The 24,890-nt window shown below is 38.7% G+C and overlaps 3 protein-coding genes across 3 annotated transcripts; 1 reads left to right on the plus strand and 2 right to left on the minus strand.

The window, feature by feature from the left end:
* Positions 1-786: 786 nt before the first annotated feature.
* Positions 787-11,341, minus strand: LOC114353006 (serine hydrolase-like protein). The gene is made up of 7 exons (XM_028304797.1): positions 11,280-11,341; positions 11,043-11,113; positions 10,045-10,176; positions 8,748-8,885; positions 8,086-8,273; positions 5,613-5,710; positions 787-1,457 (listed from the first exon to the last, which is right to left on the minus strand). Exons 1-7 carry the CDS (start codon positions 11,309-11,311, stop codon positions 1,169-1,171), a joined length of 948 nt encoding a protein of 315 aa, XP_028160598.1. The 5' UTR covers positions 11,312-11,341; the 3' UTR covers positions 787-1,168.
* A 728-nt stretch (positions 11,342-12,069) lies between these two features.
* LOC114353007 (serine hydrolase-like protein) lies at positions 12,070-17,729 on the minus strand. The gene is made up of 6 exons (XM_028304798.1): positions 17,466-17,729; positions 17,050-17,116; positions 15,689-15,962; positions 15,252-15,442; positions 13,099-13,196; positions 12,070-12,436 (listed from the first exon to the last, which is right to left on the minus strand). The coding sequence occupies exons 1-6, from the start codon at positions 17,495-17,497 to the stop codon at positions 12,166-12,168; spliced, it is 933 nt and encodes a 310-aa protein (XP_028160599.1). The 5' UTR covers positions 17,498-17,729; the 3' UTR covers positions 12,070-12,165.
* Positions 17,730-20,534: 2,805 nt separating this feature from the next.
* Positions 20,535-24,742, plus strand: LOC114353009 (serine hydrolase-like protein). The gene is made up of 6 exons (XM_028304800.1): positions 20,535-20,613; positions 21,103-21,264; positions 21,787-21,894; positions 22,294-22,438; positions 23,545-23,679; positions 24,056-24,742. The coding sequence occupies exons 1-6, from the start codon at positions 20,559-20,561 to the stop codon at positions 24,363-24,365; spliced, it is 915 nt and encodes a 304-aa protein (XP_028160601.1). The 5' UTR covers positions 20,535-20,558; the 3' UTR covers positions 24,366-24,742.
* Positions 24,743-24,890: the final 148 nt, after the last annotated feature.

The following is a 24,890-nucleotide window of genomic DNA, read 5'->3' on the forward strand; positions in this document are numbered from 1 at the left end:
AACAAATCATTTAGTTAAAAACGTTAATTAAATAATAATATCTAAGTAGTTATGTTTCGAATCAACAAAACTTACTTACTACAAGATGGTTGCATTTATGGAACTCAAAACATTCTTCGTAATAACATTGTTATGATAATTTGTATACTCGACCAACAGTTAAATATTTCACGGTCACAGACGATATTATAACTACTTAAACATGTAAATTGTTAAGAGAGTAGAATAGTGACAGACTTGCGTCTACCTCAGACTGATATCACCAGACATCAGGAAATCAAGTAGGTTCAAGAAATACGATATTTATAAGTCAATTTTATGCAGCTGAGTTAGATAACTCATCTGTATAAACTTGTCAGTTAGATAAACTTTACTGTGTTACGTAGTTAGATAAGATTATATACCTACCTAACTCAATAAAGACTGACAAAATTAACTAATGCATTCAACACTAGGGTATGTAATTACCTACCTACCCTATGTATTACTTTTCTCTATGTACCTACCTAAGGTAGGTACATACTCGTATTAAGAATTCTGAACTTGAACCTTGTCCAATTCATTTTATTCAATATAAATACCTACTTAATTTTAAAAAGCTGAAGAGTTTGTTTGTTTGGTAGCATTTGGTTGAATAGGTAGTTACGCTAATCTCAGGTGCAACTGGATATTGGCACATTTCTAAGGGTAGTTCGTCTCTTACGACATCGGGAAGGAATAATAAAATGAAACCATCGTTTGATAATTTTTTAGTTTTATTTTGGAAAAAACGAGGTGTTTTAGTTATCTAATCTTGAAAGTAACAATCATCTCACACACTACACGTGGAGGCTTTATTATTAAAAATTTGTACTTAGATCTAAGACTTAGATTTGTTTATTTAGAACCCCTGTCTTCCCCTTGTCACAAACGTCACACTTCATAGATTTCCTCCGCCCCCTTTACGTGTGACGTAAAATGTATGAAAACTTTTTTCTTGCGGTTTCGTAGCGGCTCCAATGACAGTTATTTTCTCCAGGTCAAACTTGGCCTTCATTGATTGGGTTTTGTTGGCGATCCAGCTGTAGATCCTGGCTACACAGAAGTTGCAGCGGTGAGAACGAAAAGGAAAGAATTCTCTATTTTAATGCCATCAGCGTCCTTTGACTTTGTATTGAGATTTTATGTCCTAGTCAACTCTAGTTCCTTTTAAAAAGTCTCTAACATAATCTATTACAACCGCTGGCTTGTTCAAATGAACGTCATGAACTTCTTCAACTGTCAAATGTCTATGGTTTTTATTGGGCCACTCTGTATTGTCTATGATGTACGGAGAGAAGTTAAAGTGTCCATCAGAAATCGATTGGCTAGTTGTGATAGAAAGTAAAGGGGTTTTGGAAGATGTCCAAATCTGCTCGTATTGTTCTTTTGTGAAGGGCAGCATCATGATGTCCCGGAAGCGTTGGTCGAAGGACAGTCTGGAAAAGTAGTAGTAGTTTTTTTTAAATGTGCTTTTAATAAATGTGCTTTAAATTTAGGATTGGGCTAGGTACAACAGTTTGATATTCCCATTAATGTATTTTCCCATGAATTACTTAGTAATCTTAAATACAGTCAATCGCAAATAACAGTTATGTAGGTATTTAGGGTGTTTTTATTTAACCACGCATTTATACCCTCACCCCGTGCGTGCTTAAGTATTTCACGCATTACATTAAAATATTTGTATGAAAATTACAAAAATTACACTGCGGGTGTCAACGGTGGTAAGACATGAAGTTTGTATATTTCTTCCTTTTCAACCGACTTCAAAAAAGGAGGAGGTTCTCAATTCGACCCGTATGTTTTTTTTTCTATGTTAGTTACGCGATAACTCCGCCAATTATGAACCGATTTGAACAAATCTTTTTTCGGCGTATAGGTATACCTCAAGGGTGGTCCCATTTAAATTTAATAATAGAAAAAACAACCCCCAAGGGTGGCAAATTGGCGATGAACTTTTTTATACGCAATATCTCCGCCGATTATAAATCAATTTGAACGATTATTTTTTTGTTGAATAGGTATTATCAAAAGGGTGGTTTCATGCGAATTTCCAATGTGCCGATAAAAGTATCCTTAACATGTATTTTTGAGCTCTTTGGAGGCACATAGTTAATGTTGGATTAGCTGACTGTCGGTGGAATATTATATTCAGTTCTGTTTTATTTATATTTATGGTCTTTCCATGTCATCCTACGGTCCAGGATTTTAATGCAGGTTGATAGCAGCAATGTGTCGAGGTCTAGATTGGCCGGAGGATAAGTTTCACGTCTTAAATGACAATAATATGGTGAGACTTCGGGGCTTAATTACATGCGCCACTTGGTCAGCCAAGCAGCTGACATTGCAAAAGTCTAGTCACTTTAAGATCACAGCAGTTACATTTGAGGAATGCCGCAGCTTTCTGGTGTCTGGGCTACTTTACTAGTAGATGTTATAGAGTATCGGACCAAATACAGAGTCCTGGGGTACTCCAGCTCTGCAGCTAAAAAGAGAAGATTTTGACACCGAGTTTGATTTAAAACTGTCTGTCACTGAGATAAGAATCCATCAGCAGGTAGTAGAAGTGTGCTAGAAGGTACTTTTGAATTTCAAAGAATAGTCCTTTATGATAAACCCAGCTGAAGCAGCAGCGAAAGCAGACGTACAGGATTCTTTCTTTTTCAAACATTGTACTGATTATGGTTGGTATGGTTTCTGCCAAAATTTATGGTCGGGTATACTATATTACATTTGTCATACTTAGGCAAGGGAATAAACGAGCAAGAATGATAATTTTAACAATACAAATGTCAGATTAATTGAGCGATAAGAGAATTCGTTAGGCGACTTGCCAGCCTTATGGATAATTTCCAAAGTTAAGAGACTTGCGAGGTTCTTCTCACTCAGTGTGGTCATTGTCAAGACCATGGACTTCATGGTGATCAGATTAAATGCAAGTGCTTTACGAGGGTCCATTTTGGCTATTTCTTTAGCTTAGCCATCTCTCTTAGCGTCAGTTCTTTCGTTTCAGCCGAAACACGTCCTGTGCCGCTCGCATCCAGGCACTTCCTGTGACCTTCCCCAAATCGTCGGTTCACCTAATGGGAGGCCTGCCCACGCTACGTCTTCCGGCTCGTGGTTGCCACTCAAAAACTTTACTGCCCCAGAGGCCATCAGCTCTACGAGATATGTGGCCCGCCCACTGCCACTTGATCTAGCGATTCTGTGGGCTATGTCAGTCACTTTGTCCTCCTGCGTCTTTCATCCTCAATTAGCGTAGTAGGAATCAATCTTCTACTTTGAACTTGGGGAGGGTAAGCGGAAACATGGCGGTCAACTCCTTAGATAGTCAAGTTCTAAGATATCTAGAAGCAGCATACGAAAAGATGCAAAATGAGCCCTCTCAAATCACAATGGGAAGGTTTGGCAGCACAGCACCTAGAATGGCGGGAGATTGTGTTGTGTAGAGCCGAGTCCGCGAATTCAACGAGCAACGCACAACTGAACTCGGCGCAAAACGCGATGATGTAAATCCCGTCCATCTGCCGCCATTCACTACAATTATGTTGACGGCGGGTAATTACTCTCAATGTGCGAGGAGTTTGCCGCGAAGATCGGCTATGTAAGCCATCTTCGGGCGCACCAGCGCCGCTAAGACAGCTAAGTCGAAGTGGTCACCATGACTGAAATCGGTCGGATGAATCAGCATCATCAGTAGGAATCAAAGGCAGGCATAGCTGCAAGTCTCGTATCTTATTAATTTTTTTGATTGAATTGTGGATTTTTTGGATTATCCGTGTCAATGGGTTTAAATAAACCGGCGTGTCATGTAGCAAAGGTCTGAGATTTTTCTTGTCAGTTCGCACTCATGTATTACCGGACCTAATAAGCAGAGAACACTTTGAGGGAGGTACTTTGTTGCCTTCCAGAGGTTGTGGTACCCATTTGCATTCCGAGACATATTTGCCAATCTCTGTGTGAGTGATTCACTTAAAGTATATTCCAATAGTGTGGGTTATCTGCCAAAGGAGGCGGGGATTTTTACCTTGACAGCAAGAGGGACCGGCGCCTCTTGCCATCAATTATTTACTAGACCAAGCAGTAACTTGAATAATGTACTTGATTAACTGTTAATATAGTTAGTATTAAGGTATTCAATCAATTATTAGTATATCAATGGCATTAAGTTCGCCTTGTGTACAATTTATATGGCATTAAAGAATACATATTATAGTTAGTTCTTCTGTTATATGGTTTACTGATGGGTCAAAAATGGGCCCTAACATAGGCTTTGGCGTGTATGGAGAGCAGCCGAAGCTTAGGCTTTCTCAAAGCCTGGGTAAATTTGCCTCTATCTTTCAGAAGTCTACGCCATTATTGAATGTGCGGAAGCTAACCTGCGAAAAAAATATGCCAACCACATATTTACATTAACTCAGACAGTCAGGCCGCGCTGATGGCCTTAAACTTGATCACCTCAAAGTTGGTAGAAAACTGCATGAGTCGACTGAATACCCTAGGAAAACGTAATGTCAGAGTAACGCTGAGATGGGTTCCAGGTCACGCGGGAATCGTGGAAAATGAAAATGCCGACGAACTGGCCAGAGCGGGAGCAGAGGGAACACAATATGGTCCAGAACCCTTTTGTGGCATTCTCAAAAGTCTCGCTCGAATGACCCTGGAGAACATCTATTTAAACAAATCCTTTTAGGCATGGTCAGACACGCTAGGATTAACTCATTCCAAAGCTCTTATATAGGCTTTTGCCTATGACCGAAAATGCTCTAAGCAGATCATAGGACTAAGTAGGATCAAAATGCGCATCTCAGTTCGAGCCTTCACTGGACACAGCAGCTTAAACAAGCGCTTGTCCACTATGGGACTGTCCGAATCAAGAACATGCAGGATGTGCCAAGAGGCAGATGAAACGCCACTACACATTCTCACGGACTGCGGACCTTTGATGCGCAAGCGGAGCTTAGGTACACCTGGGCAAACACATCCTAAGCCCACAAGATGTAAAACATAATATCGCTACCCAAAAGATACTGCAATTCCTAATGGATGCAGGACTCGGAGGCGAACTTTAAGGAAAATAGCGGCGATCATAATAGATCGGTACCGGTCGCAGTGATACTAGGACTTTATTGAACTAGAATAGCCGCTCAACTCAATAAAAAAATAGTTCTTCTGCGTTTGAAACACAAATTAGTACAGTATAGGAGAGGAATAAATTTCAAATAGTTTGTACAGTATCAGTATCGGCGCGCCGACAGCTGGTCGTCGGCGGCGGCGGCGTGAAAAAATTCGCGGCGGCGGCGGCGCGCCGGCGTGGCGCCCACCTCTACTTACTATGGGCCTCATAAGAAGGCTCAAGGTCACCCAAAGGGCGATGGAGCGGGCTATGCTCGGAGTTTCCCTGCGTGATCGAATCAGAAATGAGGAGATCCGTAGGAGAACCAAAGTAACCGACATAGCTCGCAGAATTGCTAAAATCAAGTGGCAGTGGGCGGGGCACNGGTTTTATTTTTTTAAAAAGTTAATTATCTCTTCCAGACACGTTATATTTTATATAATAATACAAGTTAATAAATACATTATTTTTATACCGATAGAGCCCGTCCCCAGCTGGAACCAAACACCTCTCTAAAACATGTTCCACTGCTTCGTCAGTTAAACTTCTAGCAGTCTTCATTTTTTCACGGATCTGAAAGAGAAAAACTTAGAGTCAACTCGTCGTGAAAATGCCCATGTAGATTACCAGATCCAGCGCTTAATTGTGTCAATGCCTAAGCATATTTTTATTTATAACTAGCTGACCCGGCGAACTTCGTACCGCCTTAGCGTAGACATTTTCTTTATATTTTTTTCCGTAAAAACCTTGTACAGAGTATTAGAAAACAACAAAAAAAAATCAGCCAAATCGGTCAAGCCGTTTTCATGTTATGTCGTGACAACGGAAAACGGGTTTCATTTTTATATACAGGGTGTTAGGTAAATGGGTATATGAGCCGACACTAGCCCATGTTAACATCCCAACTAATATTATAAATGCGAAAGTAACTCTGTCTGTCTGTCTGTCTGTTACGCTTTCCCGCTTAAACCTCGCAACCGATTTTGATGAAATTTGGCATAGAGATAGTTTGCGTCCCGGGAAAGAACATAGGATAGTTTTTATCCCGGTTTTTGAAACAGGGACGCGCGCGATAATGTTTTTCTGTGACAGACAAAATTCCACGCGGGCGAAGCCGCGGGCGGAAAGCTAGTGGTCATATAAATGGTATGGTGAAGTCAGAAAATTGATATCTTCATTTTAATGATTTTGTTTTTCATACAAATCGGATTTTATAAAATTTATTTTGTATGAAAATTAAAAAAATCAAAATGATATCAAATTTCTGACTTCACCATACCATTTATATGCCCATGTTAACATGGGCTAGTGTCGGCTCATATACCCATTTACCTAACACCCTGTATATAGACTAGCTGACCCGGCGAACTTTGTTCCGCCCTAATGAATGGCAATAAATAAGCAGACTTTTTTTTAAATTTCGAACGGGATAAAAAGTATCCTATGTCCTTCTCCTGGCTCTAAACTACCTCCCTGACAATTTTCAGCTAAATCGGTTCAGCCGTTCTTGAGTTATAAGTGGTGTAACTAACACGACTTTCTTTTATAATATATAGAAGAAGATACACATTACACATACAAGTCTGAAACACATCCGTGGGCTAAGTGTGAGTTTACATCAAATTTCCTCCTGGTGACCGCGTTAAAAAGAAATGTATGAAATATTTTTCTTGAACGTTTCCGCTAGGGGCGCTGTCGTTGTCGTCGTTTCAGCCAAATGACGTCCACTGCTGGACAAATGCCTCCCCCAAGGTTTTCCATAATGAACGGTCCTGCGCTGCCCGCATCCAGACTGTACAAACGTCATACATTATTTTAATGTATTTTTTTACGCGCTCACGATGTAAACTCACACTAGGCCCTCTTCTGGAGTCTTACTAACTTGTGACGTCACAAAACACCCTACCGTGTCGCTGCCATACTTCAGGCATTGACTTACTTACTCAATCCCAACTAATATTATAAATGCGAAAGTAACTCTGTCTGTCTGTCTGTCTGTCTGTCTGTCTGTCTGTCTGTCTGTCTGTCTGTCTGTTACGCTTTCCCGCTTAAACCTCGCAACCGATTTTGATGAAATTTGGCATAGAGATAGTTTGAGTCCCGGGAAAGAACATAGGATAGTTTTTATCCCGGTTTTTGAAACAGGGACGCGCGCGATAAAGTTTTTCTGTGACAGACAAAATTCCACGCGGGCGAAGCCGCGGGCGGAAAGCTAGTNGCGTCAGTTGTTCATCCTTAAAACCACCCTGATTGCCCACAAACGATTAATCTCATCTGATGAATACAATACTCTCATTAAAAAGCGCGTATTCAAAATCCCCACTCCCTCTGTAAATTCTCGATTTGCAAGCAGATTTGGTGACTATGTCAAGGCGCGTATTTATAATAAGGCAGCAAGCTCTTGTAATATAAAATCTTGTTCTGTTTCGGAAGCAAAGATAGCCCTAAGCAAGTGGTTACTCTCGCTGGATTATTTAAGTACAGAAAACCTGATAAATTGATGTTTTTAGGCTACTCATGATGTTTCTTTTGCACCAGAAATTGCATTGTTGTACTGGTTTTCCTTTTCTCTGCAAGTTACACACTTAATTTTATTGGTTTTCCAAGATACAGGCTTGGCCTAGTTTGGAAACCTCTGTATATTTACTCTGTGTCTCCTTCAGCAATGCACTATTTATATTTAAATTGTGTTACTACCATTGTAAAAGTTTTGTGCAATAAAGAAATATTATTATTATTATTATTATTATTAATTATGGACCCTGTTGGGCGCTGCAATTTAAAATATAAAATATAAGAGAGGAGGCTTTTTTAATTATTAGATTAATAGACTCATCTTATTTTATCATCTAGATATTCTTTTATAGTGTAATAACATTTTGTACTTAAAAGTTCTTACACTATAAAAGACTTAGGACCTGGTAGTAGGTACTTGTAAAATAAGTTACCTCTTCATACCGATACCGCGGAGCAGATTCGACTCCCGCATTCAGTCTCTCATAATTTTTGTAGAACTTGCCGTAGTAGTTTAAATACCATGTCCTAATATCTATACCGAATACAGTCGGGGGCATCCGAGGGTCCAGATGGATGGACCGGGTCACAATCCCGGGGTAAGCAGAGATGTAGTACATTCCTGGAAATATTCAGATAAATTTAGTTAAAACCAGAATTTAGAGGTTGCAGGGACTATTCCCCACCTCTCGTTCCCACCTGTGCAGCCAGGATCTACAGCTTGACCGCCAATAACCCAACCAATGAAGGTCAAGTTTGTCCCGGGGGAAAGTTAAAGTGTCATTGGACCCGCAACGAAATTAATCAGAAGAACATAGGAGGAGTTCGAAGTTAAGGTTCGACAGTCGAAGTCGAACTTCGACTTCCCACCATTAGCGTATGACAGGTGACAAGCGAGAGTCTCGTTTGAATGTTTTAACAAGTACGTCAATCGATAGGTGGTGTCAAATACCCTGTGGGTCTAGACAAAGTGCCATTATAATCGCAAACCAGTCGAAAAGTGGTCGAAAAGCCCCTTTTTTGTATGGAATTTGACGGATTCGATTTTCGATTCGATCAAAAAGTGCGTTTTGTCTAGGGGGGCTGTACTACTTACCAAGATGGCATCCAAGAGAATGTCCAATGAAAGTGAATTTGTCCCATCCGAAATGGTTCTTTACCTTTCCTATGGAAGGCACCAGGTCCATCGCCGACAGTCTGGCACCTGGAGGCAGCCTGTCCGACTTTCCGTTGCCTGACATAAAAAATACAGAGCATGATGTTGTTATATACTTAGTTCGTTCATTTCAGTCAAATGACGTCCACTGCTGGATAAAGCCTCCCCCAAGGATTTTCCTAACGACCGGTCCTGCCCTGCCCGCATCCAGGTCCTTCATTAGATTGTCGGTCCACCTAGTGGGGGGCCTGTCCACACTAAGTAGATACAGAATAGTAAGGTACTTGGTAGCAGGTAAACTCAGGGTTCTGCAGATCCAAAACATTTGAACTCAATGATGTTGACAATAAACTTCTTGTCGCATTATAATCTGTGTAATCTGTGTTCGGCATTAAGAAAATCTAAAGAACTTTGACCGACGACATCGTAATGTTAGCTGGGAGGCATTGAACGCAGGACGCTACCAATCGATCAACGTGGAAAGCATTGGGGGAGGCCTATGTTCAGCAGTGGACGTCCTGTGGCTGAAATGATGATGATGAAAGAACTTTGAGCAATCAGGCCTCTCTAACCCGTCTGGCCAGCGTGGGGAGTGTCAGGCCAAATCCTAGATTTGCCTCATATAAATTAGAAGAGTTACCTTATCTTGCAGTGGAGACTAAATGACTGACGATGATGACTTTAAGATATACTCGTACTTACTGGTCATCACAAAAACCGGCCTACCTACGTTTTACAGGAAAACTCGTTTCTACTGACACAATCATGGTGCCCCAACAATATTGGTGTCATTTGAAAGCTAATTTCCTAATAAACGATTAACATATAACTACAATAAATGTGACTTGAAAAACTTGAAAAAAGACCTCACTTTGGTTGGGCTCACCTCTGGGATCAATTAGACCAATTTTTATGGTTATAAAACCAAATAATGATCTCACGTGTCCTCTTTAACAGATGGATAGCGATTAATCCCAACTTAACAGTTTTATAGCCACAAAAGTTGGCTCAAGCGTAACTAACTACCTATTTTTTGAAGAAGTCACTCTGGATTCTTCTACAGACACATTTTTGGGGTAAAAACCTTTCCTTTAATGAAATGAAGTTTAGAACTAGGCTTTTAAATGGTAATATAGTATAGTAATATTGGTGGGAAGTGGGGATGCATACGTTTGAAAGTGCTTGTCGCGGGTGGGTCGATTTTTATGATGACCAGTGTATTATCATACGTCCAAACCTGGTAAGTCGATGCTGACGTAGAAATACTCTTCAGGCATCAGGCTGACCAGCGGTCTGAAGGAGGAGCAAGTGTCTATCTGGCCGTGGCAGAACAACACAGGCGGGAGGGAGGAGCTCCCCCAGGATAGACCTGGAATAATTAAGGGTAGGTATACCCAACATTGATGAAACAAACGCTGGCCTTAACAGCGTCTTACACTTGAAAATTTCGACGGGTTCATCCAGTGTAGCAGCTTAGATGGAGAGCAGTCGCCCGGTAAGCGAAAGGTCGTGGGTTCGATTCTTTCAAGTTACTTATTTATTTATTTATTTATCCCAACTAATATTATAAATGCGAAAGTAACTCTGTCTGTCTGTCTGTCTGTCTGTCTGTCTGTCTGTCTGTCTGTTACGCTTTCCCGCTTAAACCTCGCAACCGATTTTGATGAAATTTGGCATAGAGATAGTTTGAGTCCCGGGAAAGAACATAGGATAGTTTTTATCCCGGTTTTTGAAACAGGGACGCGCGCGATAAAGTTTTTCTGTGACAGACAAAATTCCACGCGGGCGAAGCCGCGGGCGGAAAGCTAGTTTATTGATAAAGGTACTTATTTATAATTTACAATTCCCAAACTGTGCGTCGCCCTGAGGAGTCGCGGACACGCGGGATTATCGCAAAGGCGTCGTGAGGCGAGAGGTGGCAATATCCTTACTTATTTATTACTGAGAATGACGTATGGCATTAAGCTCGCCTTTTTGTACGGAACATTTTTATGTGTGTGCAATAAAGTCTTTATAAATAAATAAATATTATCCAAACAGGAGCCCCGTTAAGAGAATAAATAAAGCTCAAATTATCATTCGGAAAGGGATACACCATATCGTCTTTCGCGCGCTGTCAACCGCGAGGCGAGGCGTTTGCGTTGTTACGGTGCGGATTTTTTATGTATTGCTATGGAGTTTCATAAGAACACTGACACCTTATCTACAGGGCCCATAAACTAAAATAGTACTCACCAGTTAGTCTCCCCCATGGCACGGATATTTTAAATTCCTTCTCCGTTCTTAAAATTGCAGACTGTATTGCCCTACAACCAGGATTGTACATAAAAGCATTTTTTTTTACATTTATTTAACCCTATAAAATAAGTCTTTTTTAAATTCAGTAAACAGCTCGATTCAATTTATATTATTATTATCATTTTTGTATAAAAAACGGGTTTAATTAATGTATTATTAGTTAAACTTACTCACTTTTTACAAAACAGTAGTGTTGTCAACTGCATTTTGCAATTCACACTCGCGTCTACCTCAGATATCAGGCTAGACATCAGCAAATCAAGTAATAAAGAAATAAAGTATTTTTAGATAATTTTGTGCAACGTTTGAGTTATCTTATCTACCTACATAACACTATTAAAGACTGTCAAAATTTTAAATTATTAATGCAATAACACTTCATAAGTAATTCGAACTTAAACCTTTTCCGAATAATAGCTGTACCCGCGACTTCGTACGCATGAAAATAATTTGAATTTTTGCCCCTATTGATGTTAGCCTAATGCCCGTTTTCACCATCAATCCCTAATGTTTAAGTGACCCCTATGAAAAAAGTCCTGTTATGTGTTACTATAGGGGTCACTTAAAAATTAGGGATTGATGGTGAAAACGGGCTTAAGCCTTCCTCGATAAATGAGCTATCCAACAGAAAAACAGTTAACGCGTTTAAACAAACAAACTCTTCAGCTTTATAAATTAGTTAATATAGTAAGTAGGTATAAAGCCTGGTCCGTGAGCACGTAGAATCCCGTCCAATGACCCCAAGCAACCCATCCTTATCGCTCGCGCGTAATTATATTGCTGTCGCGACTATGCGACGCGCGCCCGCAGTGAGTGTGCGAGCGCGACAGCAACATACTGGGCAGCTTGGGGTCATTGGACGGGATTCTACGTGCTCACGGACCAGGCTTTAGTAGGTTAGTAATACCACAGAATAATAATAAGTACCTACTACATACATAGATGGGAAAAATAAAGATTAAAAGACATTGTTATAACATTTATTTAATACTGTGTGTAAGAATAACGTGTCGTTAACGTCCACAGTTCAAGGTAATGCAAATATTCGGATTTTTTAAAATTACTTCTTCAAAAATTCAGTGATCAACATTGCGCATTCTTCGGGGCTGTGCAAGTGAACATCGTGGCCTACATTCAAAATTACATGCCTGTAGTTCCTATTAGGCCACGCATTGTCGTCTGTAACCATAGGATAGTTCTTGTATATCTTCATGTATTCTGGGGAGAGAATAGCCAAGATTGGGGTCTTAGAGGCCGTGTAGAGATCTATGTATGCGCCTTTTGGGAAGGGCAGAAGCGTATTCAGTTTCAAACACTGGTCGTGGGTCAACCTGGAATCAAATTGAAATTATAGGAGATCCTAAACGAACTAAATGTCACTGACATACCCCGACACATTAGCAAGCTGAAGTGGGCAGAGCACAAGTACGCAGAACTGACAGCCGATGGGGCAGCAAGGTTCTGGAGTGGAGGCCATGTATGTACCGGAAAACGCGCAGCGTGGGACGTCCACCCACAAGGTTGACCGACGATCTGGTGAAGGTGCTGGATGCAGGCCGCTACCAACCGGCTTTTGTGGAAATCATTGGGGGAGGCCTATGTTCAGCAGTGGACGTCCTATGGCTCAAATGATGAAGATGACTCCAAGCGTAGCCCTAGGTATAATACCTAAGTAACAGTGAAGTTAATGCGGGTGAAGCTGCAACGGGACTATTCCCACCTCTCGTTCCCACCATTGCAACTCCTGTGTAGCCAGGATCTACAGCTTGACCCCATAAAAACCCAACCAATGAAAGTCAAGTTTGTCCCGGGGGAAAGTTAAACTGTCATTGGACCCGCAACGAAATTAATCAGAAGAACATAGGAGTTCGAAATTAAAGTTCGACTTCCCTTCATTGCAAAGCGGATGATAGGTGACAAACAAAGGTTTAAAACCTTTAAGAAAAGATTATGGTAGTGATTATGGGTGAATCTGCAGTCAGAAGTTACTTACCTAAATAATCCATCGCCAGCCGGTTCCAGGCATCTCTCAAGAACGTGGTCTGCAGACTTTTCGTCCAAACCCCTTGCTTTCATTAGCCTTTTTCTAACCTAAAAACAAAAAAAAAGAAAATCACTTACAGTTACTCTATCATCTTCGTTAACCTCTTAACTAGATTATTTCTACAACCCTTATTTACATACAGGTTATGGTCCCCCCCAGTGGCGTAACTATAGGGTAGCAGGACTGGCAATATTCCACGGGCCCCCGACCCGAGGGGGCCCCGGCCCAAGTCCCTAATAGCCCTGCTTCAAGGCTGGATGGTCCCGGGGCCCCCCTGAAAAGAAACCCTAGAACTTTCTACGAGCCCCGGGTCCCGGACGGTATATTTATATTATACAGTGTGTCCGGGCATGTAGTGATCAAACTTTAAGGGCGTAATCTATGGACAATTTTATCGGTGAAAATACTTTAAATTTGGGGCTTGACCCATTTCTCACATATTTACAAGGATTTAAGGTTTTAATTTTAAGTTTTCACCTCTTCCTTTAAAAACAAGTGATAGCGTGGGTAGTTTAACATTAATAAGCAAAAATTTTATATCATGCGATAGCCAATAAAATTATCTATTAGTAGAAGTAGAAAACAGATACAAGTTTCATACATTTTAAGGGTGTAAGAATGGATTTAATTAGAAATAAACATGATTTTTTTCACATCTTTTTCAGTTATTTCCCAACACAAGAAAAACCAGGTCGTTAAGGTATGTTTTATTTGCATTTTATTATTAGTATTTGAGCTATTCTACAAAACGAATGTAAATTAATTAGTCTACGTCTATTAGTTTCGACGTAATTATTGAACAAAGATACCTCTTCCCAGCGGTTTCCATAGGGCACGCGACATGCGAAAATGCACTGCCTGAAAGAATCACACAACCTATTCCGATTACTATGGAAACCGCTGGGAATGGGTATCTTTGTTCAACAATTACGTCGAAACTAATAGACGTAGACTAATAAATTTACATTCGTTTTGTAGAATAGCTCAAATACTAATAATAAAATGCAAATAAAACATACCTTAACGACCTGGTTTTTCTTGTGTTGGGAAATAACTGAAAAAGATGTGAAAAAATTCATGTTTATTTCTAATTAAATCCATTCTTACATCCTTAAAATGTATGAAACTTGTATCTGTTTTCTACTTCTACTAATAGATAATTTTATTGGCTATCGCATGATATAAAATTTTTGCTTATTAATGTTAAACTACCCACGCTATCACTTATTTTTGAAGGAAGAGGTGAAAACTTAAAATTAAATACTTAAATCCTTGTAAATATGCGAGAAATGGGTCAAGCCCCAAATTTAAAGTATTTTCACCGATAAAATTGTCCATAGATTACGCCCTTAAAGTTTGATCACTACATGCCCGGACACACTGTATATTTATGCAAGGTCCCCCTAGGGGCCTAGCCCCTTCTTTCCCACTAGGCACATGAAGACGCTTGGATCGCAGGATTCCCGTTTGTTCTAAAAAAAGTTATATAATTTCATTATTATCATTTCCCCTTCTTTTTTTTTAAAAGGGCCCAGTGGACTCCAGTAGGTTAAAGACTATACCACAATAGGCTTCATAAAAATGCTTAATACAATAGCACCTAAAGGGCGAGGAGTGTGCTAGAGAATTTCCTGAGGTTTGAGGCTTACTCTAGCTGTGGATTGCAACTGGCTGAACTGGCTAAAACTAAAATGTGACAATAAAAAGTAAAAAAACTAAAAAAAAAAACAAAATATCTCTACGGCCCCAGAACAGACGGTGAAACGCAACTGCAACGAAACTGCAACTGCTAGTTACTTTTGAATTGCATCTAAGTTTCTACCATAGCGTCCGTTGAGAGTGCGACCAGTGCCGTAACTAGGGCGGTGCCAGCGGTGCCCAGGCACAGGGCGCAGACCCTGGAGGGGCGCAGAAATGACCAGACCAAGCATTTTTCAAGGGCGCAGTTTTGAAAGCTCGCACCGGGCGCATAAAAGGCTAGTTACGGCACTGAGTGCGACCAGTTTGAAGCTTTCAGTTTCAGTTTCATTCATGAGAATCATCAAAAAGTCGCAGTTTCATTGCAGTTGCGTGTCACCGTCTGTTCTGGGCCTATGACTAACCTCCTCGTAAGTGTACTTCGGTGCATTTTCGTACCCCGAATTTAATTTCTGGTAATGCTCATCGCTGTAGAACGGTCCGTAGCCCTCATGGTACCAAGTCCTGAAGTCGTGAGTGGGCCAATAAGCTGGGGCCGGGTCCAGCTCCACTATACGCGATAGATGACCTGGGTATGCTATGTTATAAAACTTGCCTGGAAACGGGAGATATAAGTAGATCGTTAATTTCATCCACGAAGACGCGCCCCACCAATTTTTGGTCGAGGACGCGCGGGGTGCGGGGAGTTTGATCCGAGAAATCCGAGCGGCATTATTGCAGTGTGCGTGTATCAGGGATAATTACGCGTGTGCCGATAACACTCAAACATTAGCGGAAGAATGGTGGGGCGCGTCTTCGTGGATCAAAACACACACGAACATAAAAATGTTTAAGTACTTACTAAATAATGCTCCGAGCGAGTGCCCAATATAAGCGAACTGGTCCCATCGAAAATGTTCCTTAACCCTCGCTATAGTAGGTACAAAGTCCATTGCATTAATCTTAGCACCCCTCGGAAAGGGATCCGAGTACCCATATCCAGGCATGTCTACGCTGACATAGAAATAGTTATCAGGCAGTAGGCTCACGAGGGGTCTATAGGATGAGCAGGTGTCGAACCGACCGTGGCAGAGAAGGACTGGCGAGTTGGATGGATTTCCCCAGGTTAAGGCTGCAAAATTAAAATAAAATATACGTACCACTTAAGGGTTATCCATAAAGTACGTCACACGTTAAGGAGGAGGGAAGGGGTTGGAGAAGTGTGACATTGTGTGACAAGGGGGAGGGGGTCGGAGAAGTGTGACATTGTGTGACAAAAGGGAGGGGGTCGGAGAAGTGTGAACATTGTGTGACAAGGGGGAGGGGGTCGGAGAAGTGTAACATTGTGTGACAAGGGGGAGGGGGNTGTTACATTGTGTGACAAGGGGGTGGAAGGAGGTCGGAGAAGTGTGACAAGGGGGTGGGAGGGGGTCGGAGAAGTATGACACGGTGGGAGGGGGTCGGAGAAGTGTGACATTGTGTGACAAGGGGGTGGAAGGAGGTCGGAGAAGTGTGACATTGTGTGACAAGGGGGTGGGAGGGGGTCGGAGAAGTATGACACGGTGGGAGGGGGTCGGAGAAGTGCGACATTGTGTGACAAGGGCACGGGGTCTGAATTTAATATTCCTACCCTACATGGACGGGGGAGGGGGTCAAAAATTATGAAATTAGTGTGCCCCTTAGAGAGACGTTGCGGTGTCGCAATGATATTTTTAAGCTATGGAAGATAATTAATTTTATTTCAAATTATTATGCTAAGGTAGGAAAGTGTTGGGACCTCCTAAGAACCCCACATGGGTCCACTGACATAGATCCATGTAAAATAAATTAAACCTACCTGCCAATTTTGGGTTAGTCCCAACGGCCCCGGTGGATCTGCCCCGTCAACGGGGTGGATGGGAAAAGGTGTTTCAACGACCCCGGTAGTCATAGCTATAGAGTATAGCTAAGACTATGACTACCGGGGTCGTTGAAACACTTTTTCCCATCCACCCCGTTGACGGGGCAGATCCACCGGGGCCGTTGGGACTAACCCGGGTTAGTCCCAACGGCCCCGGTGGATCTGCCCCGTCAACGGGGTGGATGGGAAAAGGTGTTTCAACGACCCCGGTAGTCATAGCTATAGAGTATAGCTAAGACTATGACTACCGGGGTCGTTGAAACACTTTTTCCCATCCACCCCGTTGACGGGGCAGATCCACCGGGGCCGTTGGGACTAACCCCCAATTTTCCCCACGGTACCTTCACTTCAATGTTTTGTTCCGTTGCTTGTAATGCCGAGTTTGTAACCCTGTGGATGGATATTATCGTTAATTCATGAACGAGTTATCTATATAATAATTTCTAAAAACAGATAGGCCCTACAATGTCATTTTTATAAACTTATAATCTTATACGATCAAAGAAATCCGCGTGCACAACACAACATATACATTGAAGCGGCGCGGCATCGGCAGCGCAGTGCGTTATTTAACAACTTTTAAGTTTCGCGCCAAAATTGTATATTTTAAGGTTAGCTATGGTTAGACGTTGTAGATAATAAACATTAATAAACGAGTTAATTAATAGCTAATTAATCAAAACGAAGTGGTAAGCATCTAATTAAAATTAATTAATTAATTATTCTGTTAAAAACTTACGATTTGGCGAACCGCAGTGCAGTAAGTTTCATTGTTTACAAAAACACTGTGACATCAATTCGATATTTTAGCCATATGTAATAGGAATACGTGTTATAATTCCTTGAAGAATGTTTTCAATGCAGCAAAAGGACTTTGTTGTTGTTTCTAGTAGATATTGGTGTGTGTGTGTGTGTGTTATCGAATTTGGCACAGTGAACATTGGACCTTGGACCATAAATAAGCGTGTGATTAAAAAGTGTTTCATCTTGATAAAACTTTTTATCACTTCATGCGCTCAAAACAGATAAAAACTAAATAGAAGAAAACGCCTAAAATATCCTAAAGCGAAGTACAAGGTACAAATATTATCTATCTTGTGAATTTTAAAATCATTCAATAAAATGCTAATCGATTAATAGAACTCGTAATAGGTAATGTATATCCTGGAACATCACTAGCTTGTTTTGACGTCTGAACAGGCGAGTTCTGTCAACTGCTGTCATCACTGTCATTCTGTGCAACAAGTAAAAGTTTGCAAAAATTATGTCGTACTAGTTTTGAACTTTGGTCTAAAACCTTCATATTCATATTCATATTCATATTCATTTATTTGCTCACTAAGTGTAGGTACATAAGGTCTTATAACTAAATACAGTGCTTAAAACTTAGTAACCTAGTTTAGGTATTGCAAATTTTTTGGAGAGCTGCATGCATGCTATATAATTATTTATTTTGTAGGTAAGTATAATATTATATTTTAAGTATTTATTTACAGTCCAGAGCGCCATTAAAAGTTATTCAGTTTACGTTAGTGTATTAGTTTTATCACAAAATCAGTCCTGTATTATTATTTTATTTATTATTTAAATATTCATCTAATTTATAGTAACATTTATTTATTAAGTATTGTTTCAACTTTTTATTGAATGTTGTGTACTTTTGTTCATTTTTTATTTCTTGTGGTAGTTTATTAAATAACTTGATGGCCATGTAATATGGGCTGGTATTTAACATTTTTATTCTGGAGTATGGGAGGCATAGCTTTTCTTTGTGTCGAGTATTAACGTTATGTGTGTCTTGCATTTTTTTGAATAAATGTGTATTTCTATAAACAAATGAGCATAGGTCATGGATATATATTGCTGTTAGGGTCATTATTTTGTATTTTATGAAATAAGGTTTGCAACTCTGTGTGTTATCTATTTGGGCTATGATTCTTATACACTTTTTCTGCAATAGAAATAAGTCATTGGCATTAACGCTGTTGCCCCATAGCATTATTCCATATTTAAGCCAGGAGTATGCATAGGCGTAATACGCTGTTAGTGCTGTTTCTGTGTTTGTGCTGTGTTTTATTTCAAATAGGGCGTATGTAAATTTTGATATTTTGGTTCTTATTTGATCTATGTGCGTTTTCCAGTTAATGTTTGTGTCTATGTGTAGTCCTAGTAAATTAAAAGTTTCTACTGATTCTAATTGTACATTTTTTCCAAGTGTTATATTGATGTCTAAAGGGGCTTTTGTATATGGTCGGAATTGTATTACTTTTGTTTTTTTAAGATTAATTTCTAAGTTATGTAGTTCCAGCCAATGTGTAATATTTTCTAATGTGTTACTTATAAGGATGTCGGGGCTCGAGTTTTGTTCGCACTTAATTAAGATTGATACGTCATCTGCAAAAAGTATAGGTAATGATATTTCTTTGTTTAGTATTTTTGGAAGATCGTTAATGTATATTAAAAAGAGGACACAGCCTAGTACACTCCCTTGAGGAATGGAACAGGTCATGTGTCTCTCTTCGGATGTTATTGTTTCTATCTCGTTAGTTGTAGTGTTGTGGAAATCAATTTGGACTATTTGTTTTCTGTTTGACAAGTATGATCTAAACCAGTTAAAAGCTGTACCTCGTATACCTGAACCATATAATTTTGACAATAGGATGTTATGTGAAACTTTATCATATGCTTTGGTCATATCTAATAATATGCCCAAGACATATTTTTTATCATTTAGATGTTGCAGGGCAGCTTGAATGTATTTATATACAGCCAAGGTAGTTGATCTAGTTTTTCGGAATCCATTCTGGCAATCATCTAGAATTTTAAACTTTTCTAAAAATGTGTACAGTCTATTACACATGGCCTTCTCAATTACTTTTGAAAATGATGGTAGGATTGCTATTGGTCTATAATTTTTAGGGTTGCTTTTGTCGTCTTTTTTATGAACCGGTTTGACTATTGATATCTTTAACAGGTTGGGAAATTCTCCGTCGCGAAAACTTTGATTAATTAAATAGGTAAGAGGTTGTGATAATTCTTCAGCACACTGTTTTATTAGTTTAGGTGGAATCCCGTCTACACCATAGCTATGTTTGTTTTTTAGATGGTTTATAATTTTAATTACTTCTTCGCGTGTTACAGGGTTTAGGTACAATGAATTTATAGGGGGGTCAATTACAGGTTGCCCTATATTGATTTTATTGTTATTATTTTGGCCAACAGTAACAAAATATTTGTTAAATGTTTCTGTGATCATTTTTGGACATTCAATGTTTTTATTATCAATTACCAGTTTCATGTTTTTGTATTTTTTCTGTTTATTTTTTCCAGTTTTACTATTTATAATATTCCACATGGTTTTTATTTTGTTGTCAGAGTTTTTCATTTGTTTTATGTACATTAGCTTTTTAGATGTTTTGACACAACGTTTTAATGTTTTAGTATATGATTTGTAGTATTTTTTAATGGTTTCACTATTTGTTTCATTTACAAGTATGCCTAGTGCTCTTTTATGGATGCAAGATTTTTTTATTCCTGTAGTAAGCCAAGTTTTTTTTATAGTATTTTTAATTTTAATTTTTTTCAATGGAATATGTTTATTTAGGTTATTTTTTACTACTGCTATGAATGAATTATAGTTATAGTCTACACTTTTATTTTCGTCTATGATCTTATCCCAATTTTGCTCTTTTAGTGAATTTTTAAACATATTTATATTGCTTTCTGTAAATATTCTTTTTTGCTTGTAGAGAGTGCAGTTGTCTTCATAATGCCACTTTGAATTTAGTTTGACTTGGACGGCTCTAAAATAAATAATACGTTTTTAGTGAGAATGGAGATAGATTATAACGATCTAAGTATACCTGCTCCTTGGGGGAAAGTTTCAGGTAATGTTTATTAATTCATTACAGTCTTGTATAGTGTTGTTGCAGTGTTGATTAAAGTGATTGACTGGCCTGAAACAGTTGTTGTATTAATTTTTTCGTCATTTTATTATTTACTTACTGTCGGTACCTTTGCATTGATCTATATTTTTTCCACAATTATTATGCCTAAGCGTTTATTAGTTTTAATTGGTTTTAATTTGTTCCCCATACTGTCACATAAATGTTCATTCTTCTTTTTACAATTGAAACTTAACAATTTTAATTGGTAATAAATGAAAATAACAGGTTTCTATGCAGTTTTATGCCATTATTTAAAAACAACTTTTTTGTAGGCCTACGATGAGCGCTACAATAAAGCTTTATTGAGGTATTTTATAGATTTTGCACCATAAGCCCATACATTTTTCTCTAAAATCATCGATAAGATTTTCTCGCACATCCAAAGTGTAACATAAAATAATTATTATAAATATTTTTTCTGAATTGCAGTGGCTACATGGGGCTCCCCATCCAGCCCACCAGTGCTGCTAATGCACGGCAGACAAGACAGTGCGGCCACATTTGTCGCGCTCGTGAGACTCCTGCCAACGGACCACTATTATGTTGCAGTTGACCTGCCAGGACATGGAAGATCAGATCCCTACCCCAAAGGTATATACTCTTTTGAGTATCTATCCACCTACCTATCTCAATTTATTGCATGACCAACTTTAATACTCAATCATAAAATTATAAAAAATAAAAAATCTTAAGAGATGTACTACAGCACCATCAGTGGGTTGAGTGTGAGTTTACATTAATTGTATGGAAATTTTAGTTTTTGAAGGTTTACCGCCAGGGGCGCTGTACAATCCGTCATACATTTAATGTCATTTTTTGACGCGCTCACTAGTGTAGCGCGTTTGATGAAAACTCACACTAGGCCCTCTGATTCCAAATTAAGTGTGGCTTGTACCTATAAACATTACTAGAACCTTTTTTTTCCTAGCTCTCTGATAGTTTATAATACTTTAGCATAGTACATATTCATTCTTTCAAAAATAATAAAATATGAAGATGATGGGAGAAAGGAAAATAAAGGAGGGCATATTTGCAGCTACAAAGCTAACTGTAACATCTTGTACTATTAGCAATAAAAATATTGAGTATTAACCTTGATCATTTATCTTCCAGGTCTGGTGGGAGCAAGATTTCACTACGTACACACTGTGGACATAGTGGTAAAGCATATGGGCTGGAAGAAATTCGTCTTCATAGGCCACTCCATGGGCTGTGAAATTGGTATGTTGTATTAATGTATTATTCAATTCATTTTATTTATTTAAAGATAACAATGATCCACATGGTTAGTAAATGGGTGCCTTACACAACTATACCATACCATAATATTCTCCCTAATACCCTTTCGAAATAAAAACTTGCATTCTGTTTAACTCATTTTACTAGAATTAATTCTTTTACAGTGCATAATTTGAAAGAAAGAAAAAATAATAAATATTTAATAGTTTCTTTCTTGATCATTTTATTTGTATGCCTTACTAACCAGAAAATGTTTTTTAGTTTTTATAAAAAACTGTATTATATTCAACCCGTACCCTTATTATACCTACAACCCTAGTCGGTTATGCGAGCTAGATCTACCCAAAAATCCAAAATTCACCCTCAATCTGCTATTTTCAGGTTTATTCTACAACGCAGCAAATCCAGGTCGTATAAACGCGTTCATCCTCCTGGACCCAGGACCCACGTTCCAGCGGCTACAGCAGCCGGATCATGTGCGCTTTTACAAACACTACTATGCCAGATACTATGGGAATTATAAAAGGTATGCATAGCATGAAATGGAAATCGAGTCCTGATTTTGAAAATGAAATAAAAACATGATTATATTTATTACTAGCTTTTGCCCGCGGCTTCACCCGCGTAAAATTTAATTTGTCACAAATCGTCATAAATTATAGTTATTCTGGGTTATAAAGAATAATAGGTACTGTAAAGTTTCATCAAAATCCGTTTAGTATTTTTTGCGTGAAAGAGTAACAAACATCCATCCAGACATCCAAACTTTCGCATTAAAATATGAGTAGGATTTAATACAGTATAAATTGGCACATAAGACAAAGTTAATGGCAAAAGGTATTCTCGGTCAATTCACCTATTGCCGGGATAAGATGTGAGCCGTGATAAAATCTTATCGATGATTTTAAACAATAAATGTATGAGATATCGCGTAAAATCGATAAAAAAATGTCGCGATGAAAGCTTATCGCGGCGCGCATCCTAGGCGTACTGGATAAATAGGAAAAATTGATTTTTTTTTTTTGTTTAAGATCTTTATTATTTCTCACAAGAATTATAATTCACTTACGTGAGATAATTAAATACAATATTTTGTAACAATAGCTTTGGATATACGTACAAACTAAAAGATAAAAAAACAATTTCATAAAATAACTATAAGTGGGTACTTCACAATTTGCGCGCGATCCGTAAAATATCGCCAGTCAGCGCGCGCCGAGTCCGACTAAACGTAGAAACACAGAGTTAAACGCGCGGGAATGCAAGTGGCCTATTCTAGCTACGCTCAGGTAAAGATGTGTTTCATTAACAGTTTTGTGCAGAAACAAGTCGTACAGTTAATTATTATTACTAATAATATTATAACAATCTCATTTCGTTCATTTTTGATTCCACTAAAAAATCTGTTATCATTAACCCACACGTAGTCAGTTATGAAGACTTTGATTCTCCGCAAAAATGTTTCTTATCTGATATGATGATAATGATATATGATATCTGCCTATTTGTAGATAGATCAACTCTGTAATAAACTTAAAATGGCTCTACCAACCTTATTCGACTTGTGACGTCAGACTAACAGGTTAATGATAATTTATATAAGTAAAATTATATTGGTTTTTATTTTTCCAGATACAATGGGCCCGGTTTAGTGTACACAAAGAGAAAAATCCTAGATAACGTGATGAAGGGCCGCCAGTTCAATGAAGAGCAGGCCGAAGTAGCTCTTTCTAGAAACCTGGTGCAGATCGGGGATGATAAATATAGGTAATTATATAGACAGAATATACTATCGGCGGAGACGGCCCGATAGAGTAGTGGAAAGGATGGCCGGATTCGATTTTTTGCCAGAGTCCTTTTGTGATATTATTATTTGATCTATTTGAAGAACATTTCAGAAATTATACCCTACTACTGCTTTGATGCAATAATTTGGGCTAGTCCAGTAACATAATACCTATTACCTAACTAAAGGCTTTTCTAATCTTGATAGTACCTAAATCAGAGTATCATACATGGTGTGCCTAAAACACTGCCATAGCTTGTGTATTTGTACTAAGTTTGATTCCAACAAAAGTCCTGCAGTCGTCGGTACCTATAGTTCGATGCAGTAAATGATATATTCTTCTAATCTCTATTTCAGGTTAACAACAGACTCCAGGTCTAAATACTGCGTGCCACAAAACTTTCCAAACGACTACTACATTCACCTATTCACTAACAACGCTCCCCCCACCCTTATAACAGCAATGAGTCACGGTTCCCGCGGTGTTAAGAGGGGGAAAGAAGGCGCTGACGAGTTATTAGAAGCAAAGGAAAATAAAATTCGTGTTTTTAAAAGATTAGAACTGATAGGTGGACATGATCATCATGTGACACATCCTGAGGAATTGATAGCACCGATTGAAGAGTTTTTGAGGGAGCACTCTAGTCAGGTCCAGTCGAAGTTGTAGGCAAAAGCTATTAGACTAGTAAAAATATGATAAAGAAGAGCCCAATTGTATTTACAACAGTAAATCAAATAGGTTTTTTTTGTTTTAGCCAAAATACTTTGTTTGGTATAAGTTTACCTAATATTATAATGACTTATAAAGTTGACGATATTTTATATGGGCATACGGGTATTACACAGTGCATAGTAATTATTTCTTGGTGAGGTTAATTATACAGGTTTAAGGTAAAAATTAGTAGCAGGCGTCTGTAAATAAATAGCAAAGTATGACATTCAGGCATTATTTCTCAGTCTCATTCACGCCTGTGTAAAAAAAAAACTTATGAGCTAGGTACCTTTATTAACTACTTTTAAGGCCAACACACTTCATAAAGATTATTGTAATTGAATAAAACAAACATTAATTAAATCTCTCATGAAATTACATTATTTAATTGCCCAATATTTGTTTGCATTCCGATACCAGTGAAATGTGATATTTTTAATTTATTGTATTCTTGTTATTATTTTATGTGTTTGAATTTTA

Source organism: Ostrinia furnacalis, unplaced genomic scaffold (assembly GCF_004193835.3).
Source record: "Ostrinia furnacalis isolate ACB-3 unplaced genomic scaffold, ASM419383v2 OfSCF1534, whole genome shotgun sequence".
Lineage (NCBI taxonomy): Eukaryota > Metazoa > Arthropoda > Insecta > Lepidoptera > Crambidae > Ostrinia > Ostrinia furnacalis.

Coding starts and splice junctions, on each gene's coding strand:
- LOC114353006 (XM_028304797.1), bottom strand. CDS start 11,311: ATGCAGTTGACAACACTACTGTTTTGTAAAAA. Junction 8,886..10,044: donor CGTCAGCATCGACTTACCAG/GTTTGGACGTAT, acceptor TTTTTATGTCAG/GCAACGGAAAGTCGGACAGG. Junction 5,711..8,085: donor CGCGGTATCGGTATGAAGAG/GTAACTTATTTT, acceptor TTTCTCTTTCAG/ATCCGTGAAAAAATGAAGAC.
- LOC114353007 (XM_028304798.1), bottom strand. CDS start 17,497: ATGAAACTTACTGCACTGCGGTTCGCCAAATC. Junction 15,963..17,049: donor AGGTACCGTGGGGAAAATTG/GGGGTTAGTCCC, acceptor TATTTTAATTTT/GCAGCCTTAACCTGGGGAAA. Junction 13,197..15,251: donor CGAAGTACACTTACGAGGAG/GTTAGTCATAGG, acceptor TTTTGTTTTTAG/GTTAGAAAAAGGCTAATGAA.
- LOC114353009 (XM_028304800.1), top strand. CDS start 20,559: ATGGAGATAGATTATAACGATCTAAGTATACCTGCTCCTTGGGGGAAA. Junction 21,265..21,786: donor ATCAGATCCCTACCCCAAAG/GTATATACTCTT, acceptor TTTATCTTCCAG/GTCTGGTGGGAGCAAGATTT. Junction 22,439..23,544: donor TACTATGGGAATTATAAAAG/GTATGCATAGCA, acceptor TTATTTTTCCAG/ATACAATGGGCCCGGTTTAG.